Source organism: Tigriopus californicus, chromosome 7 (genome assembly GCF_007210705.1).
Source record: "Tigriopus californicus strain San Diego chromosome 7, Tcal_SD_v2.1, whole genome shotgun sequence".
NCBI classification, from domain to species: Eukaryota; Metazoa; Arthropoda; class Copepoda; order Harpacticoida; family Harpacticidae; genus Tigriopus; species Tigriopus californicus.
This window is the reverse complement of record NC_081446.1, coordinates 7,787,931-7,801,430: the sequence shown is the minus strand read 5'-3', so window position 1 is coordinate 7,801,430 and position 13,500 is coordinate 7,787,931. Positions and strand designations below refer to the sequence as shown.

Sequence of the window (13,500 nt, the reverse complement as noted above, 5' to 3'; positions counted from 1 at the left end):
GTCGATGCTCGAAACTCAACCTGACTTAGGCGTTACGTTAGAAATGAAAAAGAGTTGGCGGATCCAGCTAGACCTTGAATTAGACGATTTGGAATTTTGTTCAAAACCCTGTCCAAGTCCGACTAAAAACCTGTTACAGGATGAACGCCAAAAATTTCTATGAACATTTGAGAGTAGCAAATTGTACAATGAAGGAGACCGAGAAAGAAGAGAGGGCTTCATTATTCGAGCATTGTAACCGGAATTCTTGGGAGCTTGAACGTGCTTTCAAAACGCCTTTGTGGTCGCTGCAATTGGCCCTAAAACTTGGCTTGAGACAAAGCTCATGAACTATTATGACGACGCACAGTATTGCACTTACTCCGAATACAGTATGGTCCCAACTTTTCGAGTCCGTCTCAAAATGAGAGCCCTCTAATTCCTGTGATGTTCCTCATTAAACATCTTTGGACCTGCTCGACATTTTGAAAACTTACTCAATATATTTTCAAACGCCATCAAACCTCGATCAAACTACTAGAATCTTGAACACAACCCTAACCACCAAATATCATATCATCGGCATAGGAATCTCTCCCTATGACAACACTATTAGGCTTTTGAGATGAAACAAGGAAGAGGATGAAAAGAAAAGAACCTAGTATGGAGCGCTGTAGGATACCTGACGCAGAGGTAGGTCCCTCGACCTAACCATGAATACCATTCCTACCATGAATGAAACGTCTCAACCTTTCCTTAGATGCCTAACCCGTGGAGCTCAAGGGTGCTTGAAGACTAAATTAAACCATTCAGCTAACTTTTATAAGCACAGCCGCAACCAGATTTCTTCTCATCTTCAAGAGTTAGATTCAGACTTGAAACTCTTCGTTGATTTGAGATTTGAAAAATTGTTTAACACCAATAATCTTGGAGCACAGCTATAAATTGTGGCTAGTTAAAACCAGCGAGATTAGGAGATAACCTTGCGAGCATGGGCGATATATTTTTAAATCTTAAGTGGAACTCCCAAATTCAAACTTGACAATTCATGCTTTATGTCACCTGAAAATCAGCTTTCAAGTTCAATCTCAAGAGATTGGTGGGACCAATCGTGGGAGCAAGAAGACATAGAATTGTCTCGTGTGCAAAAATGGTGTTCTCAATCAGTGCTTATGGCTTTTATTAACAATTCATGTGAAACATTAACATCATGTACAAAACCAATCTTTCACTACTAAATTTATTTCATAGGGAGTACAACAATTTATTTAGTAGTTACTGTCGTTTTTGTTAGTTTAGTATGGTTTTGTCTATGTTGGAAAAAAAGACTGGTTCGTGGCCTGACGTGTTAAGCCTTCTGGTCTTAAATGGCTTCGGTGAGAACACTGTTACGCCAAACGAGGGCCATCATAAGCAAGACAGCAAAGCAATATTCTTTTTCCAGGTCAGTAGGAATTTTTATGTAGGAAATCGGGTGCGTCATCAGTATTTCTTGTTGTTGATGTTGTTTTACCTCTTGCGACTTACGTAACACCAGCCTTTACCTCTGCAAAAAATCAATTCGTTCCCTCAAGGAGGTTCTTATTCAATCACGGCTTCTGATAACCATTTAACTGTAGCGGTTAGAAAAGCTCGTGAAAACCCAAACCAAAATAGAAAAGTTATCAATCATAAAAATTTTCTTGTCCTTGGCAGTACTCTCTGTCATTTCAGGGCTTGATGCGAATTCTGGAACTTTCACGTGTTTTTATGACTGAAGCAGTCAATGTATGTAGAAAAGTGCAACCAACCCAAAATGATTCTTTCGTGATCTCTTTTGTTTGAACGACCACCCACGATATCATCGAACTTGCTCAATTTTTTTCGAAGCTTAATTCAAAACTTAAGACGGACAGAGTAAGTCTATTCAGGGTTGATCGTAGCGATTTCCATAAGGGCTATTACTGTGGGCCTCGGGGTAATCTGATTGACTTACTAGGCATGAGACACCTACGTTATTGCATTGGTATTGGTCTTTGTTCTTCTTTTTTTTCATCGATCCATAGTTGCTCGTTTTTGGAAAGTTGCAGAGATCATTGTAGACGATTCTCGGCGGGCCTGTGGGTTGATGCTGCTGTTGGTGCTGGTGGTACTTATGATGATGGAGGAATTGTGCACTATTTTGAAGGCTAGAAATCTCCGGGAAGAGTCCAACAGGCGAGGCTTCTGTGCGATAAAAGCCCATGGCATCATGTTTTTGAGGAGCGGTTGAGTGGTTAAACACTGCACTTGTACTTAAAGTTCGATCTAAGTTGGAGATCAAATCGTGCGAGCGATGACTCATACTTTCCTGTAACAAAAGAACACAAATCATTGATTCTAAAACAAGATCTGGATCCATCAAAATGTGATTAAACCAACTAGCTGAACGAGGGCAACGTGTTTTCATTCTTAGAACAACAGTGAATTGATATCCAAACTGATCGAAGTGAGGTATGTGCAAAACACAGCTTGTTGATTTGATCATTAGTGATCTGGTTTTGATCTATTGGTAGTTTATACCAAGAGCTACAGGTCACAATTAGACCGCTATCGACAGTCTCGTGCTGAGGAGGGTGGGCAATTTTGGGAATCAGCTTGTCTTTTGGAAACCAAGTGTCAAAAAGTGTCCAAAAGGTGGACAAAGTGGGCAGATGGTGTTCAAAAGGAAGTACAATTGGCCCAAAGGTGGGCAGACAAGCAATAACTTTCAGAGCCTAACATATGTATTTTTTTTACCTAATCTATATGGTAACCAACATATTTTTTATTTGCGGACTTCCTTACCGCTACCGGAATTGGGATCCCAGCAGTTCAAGACGAGAAGATTATTCATTTCACTTGACTTTTATTTATGTATATTGTTTGATCGACCAACGAATTGGAGTTGGCTGATCTGGCTAATCCTTGAATATAAGGTTGATCCGGAATTTTAGTCAAAAACTTATCCAAGTCTGACTTAAATCCTGCTTTTGGATCAACGCCTACATAAGCCCTACGAATATTTGAGGGCAGCAAATTGAACAATGAAGGAGCCCGAGAAAGAAGAGAGTTGGACTTCATTGTTTTAACTAGCCTGGATTCTCGAGGGCTTGAAGGTGCTCTCAAAACGCACATTAAGCCTCTACGGTCACTACAATTGACCCTAAATCCTGGGTTGGGACAAAGCTCATGAATGCTTTTGAAAACGTACAATATCAGATACCTTTCGTACCTTCTCTGAGTACTGTACAATCCCAACCTTTCTAACCTCTCCCAATACGAGAGCTCTCTCATATCTTCAATGTTCCTAGTAAAACATCTTTGGACCTGCTCGAGCTTTTGCAAACCTGCTGAACTAATTGGAGCCCAAATGGGAGAGGCATATTCAAGATGCGGCTGAACAATCGACTTATACAGAGTTAGCATCGTGATACTATCTCTGGACTTAAACGTGCGATATATCCAACCACATGTTTGAAAAGCTTTACCAACTTTCAACTGGATATGCTCATCAAACTTTCCATAATCTTGGAGGACTACACCTAAATCCTTCATGAATGAGACCTGCTCAATGTCCTTACCTTCATCATCTAATAGTGGAGTGTCTAATGGCGTCGACCCAAAGGTCATTGAGCGGAATTTCATTCCATTCAAAGCCATATTACTCGCAGCAACCCAGGAGTAGATTTGGTCTAGGACCTCTAACAGACAACCGGAGTTCTGACCATTCCTATCAACTACCAATTTTGTATCATCAGCATAAGAAGAGATACTGACATTACTACTACCAAGCTTCTGAAGCGGGGCAATGAAGACAATGAAAAGGAGAGGACACAAAAAGGAGCCCTGAGGGACACCCGACTTAACATCGTGTACGTCACTAAGGGATCCCTCAACCTTAATGAATTGTTTCCTACCAGAAATGAAACTTCATAGCCAATTGAGAACCTTGCCTTGGATCCCAATCTCATGGAGCATGTTAACTAAAAGGCCATGATCTACCATGTCAAAGGCCTTGGCAAAGTCGAGATAAACTACATCGACTGATTCATGGCACTCCAGTCCCTCAATAACCTGCTCTATATGCTCAATCAGTTGGGTAACCGTGCTAAAATGTGCTCGGAACCCATGCTGACTAGGAGGAAGGACTTCATGGACATCAAGAAATTCAACAAGTTTGAACTTCATGATCTTCTCAAACACCTTCGCAATATTCGAAGTGAGAGAGATCGGCCTATTATTACTGGGGAGTGACTTATCTCCCCCTTTGAAAATTGGAATCATGTTTAAACAATGCCTTTAAGAAATATGCTTTTGGGTATGTTAGAGCATAGAAACGTCACGTTTGATATTTATAATGTCCATTAATGGCATAGTTATTGTACAAAATAGGTGACTAATATCCGTTTGGTAACCATTGACGGTTTAAGCTTCAGACAAGGTGTGTAAATGAGCTATTTCTAAAATGTAATATCAATTTCAAGAATATCTTCTGAAAGATTTGTAGTCATATGTTTTGGACGCTTTTGGACACCTTTCTTTTTGAACACCTTTGAACATATCTGGACAGAGAGGGACAAAAGTTTTCAAAAAATAAAATGCCCACCCTGGTGCTGAATGATGTCTAAAATGCAATCGACTCATCAGCATTACCAGGGACAGCTAGGCTAACATGGACAGAATACTCTTCTCCAATTTTTTCCCGCCATGACAACGAAAGACCGACTTTTGATCAACAAGTGGCGCGCGGATTACGATCAATCGAGGTGGGGATTTCGTGTAAAAAGTGACAATGTTTCGAGATTTCAAAGGTCGTGCACCCTCCGAGAAAAACCTGGCTGGTTCCCACCAGTGTAGTGTAATTGTCCTCGGATTTTAAGTATGAAGGCCTCACAAGACGGACCAAATGGGGATCAAAGTGACCATATCTGTTAACGCAAGAACAACTCTCAGCTTTGGGCCCTCACAACCGAGCTTCCCCTTGATTTGTGATATGTTCAGTCAAAGTAATAAAGAGAAGAGATATGGGGAAAGTGGTGCAACTTGTTTGACAATTCGATTGTATTTGTGGTTTGTTGGGCAAAATTTGTTAGAAAAACTTGTTTTTCAATGGCTTGTTACTCATTAAGTTCGGAAGATATTTTTTTAACGTACCTTAGACTACTGTAGAGGAAAAGGTTTCTTTTTGACAAAGCAAAAAATAGTTTGTCTTTTTGAAAATAACCACTGAGACCTAATATAGACTCATAAGCTGTAGCGTTCTTGGACCAGATTGCTAACTCAGAAAAATCTTTTGATTGGATCCTTTTCCTTTGGGCTTACGTAAAAATCGTAGAAAAAAGCTTGAACATTTTACAAATCAAAATGGTTGTAAGCGGGGTTACAACCTCTACTTTTATGGCAAAGAAGCAAATAAAGACAAATAGCGAAGAGAAAGTCGTTATCGCACAAAAGCAAACCTCAAATCACTTGTAAAAGAGGATTTTAAGCCAACCAGTTTTGTTCCAAAACTTCCTCAAATTATTCTATTTTCTAACATTTTAGACAGACTTCAAAAATTCCAAATCCTTGATATTGCGGGAATGACCTAGATATGGGAGATTATGAAAAAATAAATACACTACACGTTTTGAAGAAGAAAGTTTTTGATAGTCGCCCCGCTGATTTGGGATTAGTGAATTAGTCAAAGAACTGCAGCAAATAAGCCACTGCATTTGACACGTAATTTAAATAAAACCGTACAAGAAACCCAAAACTTACCTTTAGAACATTGAGGATTGAACACCACTAAGGAAGACTTTCAGTTTCCTACCATTTATTCCATGAAATCAAGACATTGCTCTTCCAGTTTCTCAATCACACTACAGCCAAAGACGGAGGAAGGTCATCGGAAAATAAGGGGAAACATTGGGAAGAATTTGCTATTTTTTTAATCCAACAGGGGGTTTTAGCCAACCCTGCGGTTGACCTCTTAAACACCCACAAATGAATTCTTTCGCCATGGCGATATGTGCTAATCGACATGATGCCCCCATTCCTAAATTTAGCAATCTCTGACAATACTTCTAAAAAAAGCTTCAATTAGAGACTGGCGAAGTTAGGAAATATCAGAGGTTCAGAGTGTATCTTGAAAACACAAAATACCCTGAGAAAAAGAAAACTGCTACCAAAGACAAGCTTATAACTCTTCCACTGCCACGGCAACTCTTCTTGCGAATATTTGTGACTTTCAATTTTAGATAGAGACCTACAAATCGAATGCAGCTGTAAAGTTGTCGAATAGTTGGCAGGAAATCATCCCCTGGCTCCAACAAAAACAGTCCTTAGCTTTCTCGACATTTCCAACACAAATGCATGGAAGCTGTGGGATGATTCTGGGTAGGTTTTTGAAGGGAAGGGCTAAATCATAATGCGGTTTTCCAAAAAGGCCTTTTTAAAGTTAACTTTTAGCATTTTGATATAAGGTATCAGTCATTTGAATTCGAAGGAAAGGAGCTACATCGACTCCATTTCTGAACGAAAATCAGCTGGCCAAAATCACGGCGGCCAAAGAGACGAGAACTGCAAATTGTTCCTTTTATTGAAGAACGACTGCTACGAAGAGAGTAGAACAGTTTGAGAGGGAAACGATCCTGATTAACAAAATTTCAGACTTATCAACCCACTTGTCAATACATCCTCCATCAGGAAACGTGCACTTCACACTTAATGAGCACAATGAAATATGTCTAAAAAGCAAATACAAAATGTGAACATGACAACAAACAAAACGAAAAAAACGAAATAGGAACATGCAAAAGGAAATAAGAAGTTTTCTAAGTTGCTTCATGGCCATCATAAGCTGAAAAATATCTGGCCTAAATGACCTGGGCCACCCTGTAACTATTACAAACTCTAAATCTCACCTTTACTTCCTCCATGGCTTGAGACTCGTACGAGAAGTAACCACTTTGTTGCACTTTGTAATTGACCGTCCCATAGAGTGCGTCGGGAGGAATTACCAAAGTCTTTTCGGGGTAGTTAATCCCATGGCTACTGCTGTGGGTTGATTCTACGTCTGTACGTTCACTGTAACAAAATAGGATCTGGAACTGAAGCTCTACTATACTGACGTGGAAAAGAAAACTTAAGAGGCTTGAAGACAACTGCCAATTTTCAGGCATAATAAAAAGAAGCAAAAACTATGTGGCTGAAGTGCAAAGCTACAAGCCAACTTATCTTTTGATTGCCACTCTTACCTTTCGAGATCGGATGCTTTGAAGTTTTTCTTATTGTCATTTGATGTTCCGCCACATCCGCGTCGACTACTTTTACAACAATAAATACAAATGAGAATGAGCAACAAAAACGTGAGTATTGCTCCCACGATCACTGCAATAAGGGATTCCTGAGAGACGTGGTCTGAAAAGAGTAACATCCTTATTACCATGTTGAAAAACGTGATTGATCCTTGGGATATCAATAGTGTATTACTTATTAACCCCTTGGATTGACCTACCTCTAACAACAAGATGAATTGTATGCACATCTGACCCGTGGCTGTTGGAAAGCTTCAATTGATATGTGTGACTATCCATTGGGTGAGCCCCGTTGATGCGTAGTACGGACACATAGCAATCTTCTCGATCTGCTTTTCGAGCGCTCTCTGCGATGAATCGGCCATGACCTGTGCCAGCAGCTAAAATGATGTCACTGTTTCCGTTAGTGCTTGATCCAAGGCTCAGATCTCCTAAATGCCACGCTTGTTTAGGTGGGGGATCGGCACAGAATAACACTTCTAGGGTGGCATCTTCTCCATTTTGAACTTGCACCTCATGATGAGCTTCATATTTCATGACCTGCGGGGCTCCGCTCACTTCCACGCGAATAGGTTCCGATTGCACTGAACGCTCTTCGCCGTTGATGGTGTTCATAACTTTGCACACAAATTCACCTTGATGGTTGTACGTAACGTTATCAATAACAAGTGTCTTTTCGTGACCCCGAATGAACACTTCCTGAGTAGGGAGTTTTTGTAGCCATTGGTATTGTGGGGGGGGATTACCCTCGGCTTCGCAATTGAGCAGGGCTTTCTTGTTTCTTTGAGCCGCGACAATACGCGACGGTCCCACTGACAGTATTAAGGGAGAGTCTAAAGAATCAGAATAAATATGCTGAGAGGTTGGGTTGAAAATATATGGTCTAAAGTAAATCCTTACATTTTACGTCAAGTTCAATGAAAGCCAGTTTACTCATGCCCAAAGGATTTTCTGCAGTGCAACTGTAAACACCTGCGGTGTGCCGCGTCACAGGACTGAAATTGATTTCTTCATCTGGGCTGAATATTCCATTCAGACCCTCCTTTCTCCATAAGATTGTCGATGGAGGGTTGGAATCTGCCATACAACGAAGTGTGGCAGGGTCTTTTTCCTCTTCGAGATATTCCAAGGGAGATGTTTCAATGATGACTGTTGGTGGATCTTTTGTTTTCAGGACAAAAACAGTGCTCAATTAGAAAATATATCCAAGCAAATGTGGAATGGGATTATACGACGTACTTACAATATATAGTGATGCATGTTTGAACCGACATGGGTTCCGGAGTTGTAGGGTGGTTAGCTAGGCACTTGATAAAAGCACCGTCGTCACTTTTGCTTACAGGTAAGTTCAGCCTGGAGACTGATATCCAAGTTCGGGATTGACCTGAGATTCGACTATTCTCTTGAGTATGACCTGTTTGGATCTCATCATCATTTTCGAACCAACGGATCTTCACTGGAGGATTTCCCCCGGACACAACACATTCCAATTCAAGTTCTTCGCCCGCTGAATCAATAATTTCCTTCCCCTCTTCTCCAACCCTTTGAATGTGGATCTCTTGGGGAGCTTCTCTCACCACCAGCTCTGCCCCTTGTGAAATCAAAGCATCCTTGGAAGCAAATGAACCTGGAGTAACTTGACATTGCCAAACCCCATCATCATATTCAAGGGTGGCATTGACAATCTTGAGAGAACAGTCTCCTTCTTCGGGTTGACTGGCCCATTCATATTTATTGGGATAAATTCCAACGGGAGATCCGTCCTTTTCCCATCGACACTCGCCCTGTTTGTCGCGAACTTTGCAAATAATGACCACATTGCCATTGGGATTGACTTCTTGATATTGAGGTTGCTCAATCCAGGATTGAAGCCCGTCACCATCTAAATTGAGAATGAGAATGAGCAAATTATTTTCTCCTTTGAGCTTGAGTTTCGACAGTAATACATGAAAACAACGTTAATAGATTCTCCAGTGTTTCCTGAAAGTGGCCCTCAATACAGTGTGTAGCGGCTCATTTTGAACTGTTTGAGCAATTCTCACCTTAGAGTGAACTTTGCTCAATTTTTTCCTTTACTTTGTTAGCTATGGTTAATTTGTATTCCTAAAATGTCAAAAGAATAACTGCATGAGAACACCATTTCATCGCTCGAAGCCCACAGAAAAAGCATTTTGACCAGGAAACTAAACAGGGGAAAATGTGTGGTAACGTCAAATTTTGAGTAAGGAATAATTTGAGACAAGACAAAGCAAATCCTAAAGTAGATAAAGCGCAATTGCCAGTCAGTAGTGGTTCACTTTTATTCTTCTAATGAAATATTGAAGCAAAAATTTAAACAAATAACAGCCTCAATCACGAATTCGGTTCAGGAATACTTTTCATGTTTAATTTGTGGAAAATAAAATCGTTTTTCAATCACACATTAAAACCATACAAACGATTTTCTATACCTGCCAAAGACTCTTGCAAAATACTTAAATTTAATTATTTTACAAATTTCATAATAATAACGCCATTTCAACTAAATGCAAATTCTAACTTTGAATTATCTTAGCTTTTCCCTTCTCTCTCACATAGATCAATGCTTCATACTTTCCCCTAAAAGAGATCCTTGTGATAAACATAAGCTGGTGGTCTCTAAAATTTGTAGTCAATTCCAATGAAAAATGCCGTTAAATCCCTGTTCTCATTCAATGTTGCAGATTTCAAATGAACAGCTGCACTTTTCTCTTCCTAGTCTATACAAATAAAAGGTGACTAAAAGTACTATTATTGTTCAAGTGAACACAAATTGAGAAAGCTTGCCACAAAGTTAAAACAATGCTTCAATAGCCAGACAGTCACGGAATGAATAATTTCCCTATTTTTCTTTAATTATTTGTCAAAACAACACACAACCAAATCACATTAATTTTTGTAAAGGGAAAAAAATTGGGTAAAAATTTCCTCAACCTCACTAACTAATGAGACTTTACAACCTATATTTGTCTCACAGATAAAATTTAATCGATGAAGATTAGGTAGCTCGAAAGGTGAGGAAAAATTTAGTGGCTAAAGATTTTCAAGGTTCTCTTTAAATTGTTACCGACTGATCTTACCTGCACAGAAAGCAATAAGGACGATTGAAACAGAAAAATGTAGGGCCCTTCGTAATCGCAAGAACAGCAACATTTTGTTTCTACAAAAAGTCCACAAAACCCATCGAAGTCACTTATTGCACCTTGGCGTCAACTGTTTCTATTTTTGAATTAGAACAAGCCAGTTTCAGGTCTGAATTTATTCGACTTCTTGATAAAATCACGACTAATGGAGCACATTTGACAAACCACCATACACAAACATTTTCAACAGATAAATATTACATTCTTCACAGGTTCCATGACGCCCCTAAAGAACTGAATTCCCTGGTACATTGAAAGCTCTTCATCAATTAACTCGTCCAATAGCGGGGACCGACACACAACCAACAACTGCAAAAGAATTCCTTTTTCTGAGAAGGAATGAGAACACCGAGCGCGGGCAAAGACCACCCATATCGTTTGGTCATAACCAGACTGATCCTTACGCTAAGCGTCTTTTCTACCTCTGTCGTCTGCGTCTGGCGTCTCCTTTTTGTGTTGATAACGGCCTGTGGGTCCCAGATTACCGTTCAAAAATCAGTTGTGAAACCAATGAAACGAACATATACACCGCGAATGTTGGAACCCACCAGCGCTCTTCCCCTGAGATAGGAGGAAAAGCGACCTGTCCCACCCAAAAGCAGGCGCTCAAACTAAAGTCCTAGGACCCAGTGCCCTGTATTTGAAGAGTATGTTCATGAAAAGCGCCATCTAACTCGTTCATGATGAAACGGCTGGCAGTTCCGAAAGGGACAAGTACCCAGCACATAAATTTTACCAAATTTGTGAATAACTAAATACAGATCTCATATTTCGTCGAAAACTGGTTGCCGAGAGTGCCAAAAGACTTTCAATGCTCTTCTTGCGTAAATGACTAATTCACTGGCCCCCAAACATGTTTTCGAACTAAGAGGACCAATTTGCGCATAAAATCTGACTAAAACTGATAGCAGGGGGAAGATCGGTAGCCGTCTCTGGTTCCATGGCACCTTTGATACAAAGGAGCACGAAATCGTCAACTTCCAGATTCTTCTGCTTTTTGCTCCACTTATTTCGCTCTTGTAGACGCTGGAAATAGTTATTCTGGTATCGTACCCAGATTTGATCCGCCAAGTATTGGATCCGTTTCCACCTGAATTTCCCATACGGCACGTTATCTTTTTCTGTGAATTCTTGTAGAGGCACTAAATACGGCTTGTAACGTACACCCTAATTGTCGTAAACGCGTCCAAAACCAATTATCCAGTCCACGAAATGACGGTTTCTATTTAACAACAAATTTTAAGACAACGGACACATACAAATAATTACAACAAATCGTTGAATAGGCTCAATGGAACTTTGGAACCAGGGAAATTTAATCGAGAGGGCGTCCCGAAATATACTGATGCAACACCAACCATTTAGACGGTTTAAGGCGAAGGTGACCAATGACCAGAAACAAACAATATATATGGGCAAGTGAAAGAACCAACCCACACGGGTCTTCTATTTGACATAATATGGATGCTGAAGCGCTTGGTAATAGGTCATGTAGATCCGCCGAGAACGTCCATAGGGGGGTGGGATTCAAAATGCCACTGCTTCATGCTGGGAACGTAGACAGTTCGTCTAAGGACAGAGAAGTCTGGGTCCTGTCTGGAGTAGGGCACCCTCGAAGCAATGGAAAACCTGGCCGAAATGTGAAGCCCCAGCCAGATTGAACGCAACCCAACTCGCCCTTGATCTGCTCGAAGTCCATTTTATGATCATTGGACCGATGAAGTTTGTTCCTTGGTCGCTTCTGAAGAGCTTAATCGTTCCTCACAGGGCTAAAAAAAATTCGAAGACTATTCCTGAATGACGATGTCTCCTACCCGAACATCACTTCAACATGGGCAGCCCGGGAGGCCAAACACGTTAGGAGAAGAGACCAGACCTTGTTTGTATCAGGATTGCATCTCAAACAAGTTCTGTTTTTTGACTTGAAAGGGCCCGAAAACGTCAAGTCCACAATTGGTGAGGGGTGATGTCCGAGTCAGTCTGTCCATTGGCAGATCAGCCATTAGTTGCTCCATCACCGGAGCCCTAATTTGTCGACAAAATAATTGGGTGTTGTTGGGAAAGTATCAATATCTGAGGCATCCACCAGCCCAAATAACCCCGCATGGATCCACATATGGAGCCAGTGAGGTCAACTAATAGTTTGAAGGTAAGTTTCTGTGCTGAAGGGATTTTAACATACCCGGGTAACTTTCAGCTTGGTTCCAAGTTTCTTGGAGAACTGTATCATTCGTTCAAGTAGGCGGGACACTTTTTTCGCGCTTTCTCTTTTAGAAATCAGACAATGCACGTTCAAATATAGCCCCTTTACGGGCCTCTCTTTTGACGGACCAAGTTCACAAGATCTTGGACCATCCTCTCCAACCGTAAAAAACCCTCTTATCTACAAAGCTATGTTCTACTGGAGGCAAAGCATGAGCTAATGGGTTGGGCAGCTACATTAGAATAGGAGCGAATTTTGGGAATAGGGGTGGGGCAAGGAATATAAGGGAGGAGAGTGTTTATAGGGAGTAGGGGTGGATTGGGTATTTGAAGGAAGAGGAGGGAATTGGGAGAGAGGGAGGGGGGTAGGAGGAGAGGGAGGGAGGAAGCTAATTGGTTTAAGGAAGGGGGTGGGGCGGGATTAGGTTTAGGAATAGGGTCAGCTCTAAAACTACGAAACTGAGCTATCCTATTTCTCGCCTTTATTTGCGTCCCTTCTACGTGGGCGGAAGTACCGTACACCGTACATTAAAGCACGTCTTAAGTCTCATGGACCAACGGCACATGTACGGGTGAAAAAAAGGACAATCTACCTTCGAACATCCCTTCTTCCCATTGTACTTCTCAAGGCCGAACTTGAAAAGTTTTTGACACCATTTAAGGTGGTCAAACTTACAGCCTTTTCCTTCATCAGGACAAGGCTGCTTTCGATAAACAGGACAAACTGTTTTCTCTACAACTGTCTTATCCTGCTCTTTTTCAAGAGGAGCTACTACTTCAACCTCTGCATTGGTCAAATCAGTCGACTTCTCAACTACTGAGTGAGCCTGTTCTTCAAGCACCACCCTGGTTTCATTGAC

At 40.9% G+C, this 13,500-nt stretch overlaps 1 protein-coding gene across 1 annotated transcript; it reads right to left on the bottom strand.

The window, feature by feature from the left end:
• Positions 1–1,142: 1,142 nt before the first annotated feature.
• On the bottom strand, positions 1,143–10,717 carry LOC131883939 (kin of IRRE-like protein 3; the record flags this gene model as incomplete). Its single annotated transcript, XM_059231548.1, is given in 7 exon segments — positions 1,143–2,308; positions 6,885–7,047; positions 7,218–7,380; positions 7,478–8,110; positions 8,178–8,438; positions 8,521–9,159; positions 10,376–10,717. Coding segments are annotated over 7 exon segments (2,355 nt in total). The 3' UTR covers positions 1,143–1,885.
• Positions 10,718–13,500: the final 2,783 nt, after the last annotated feature.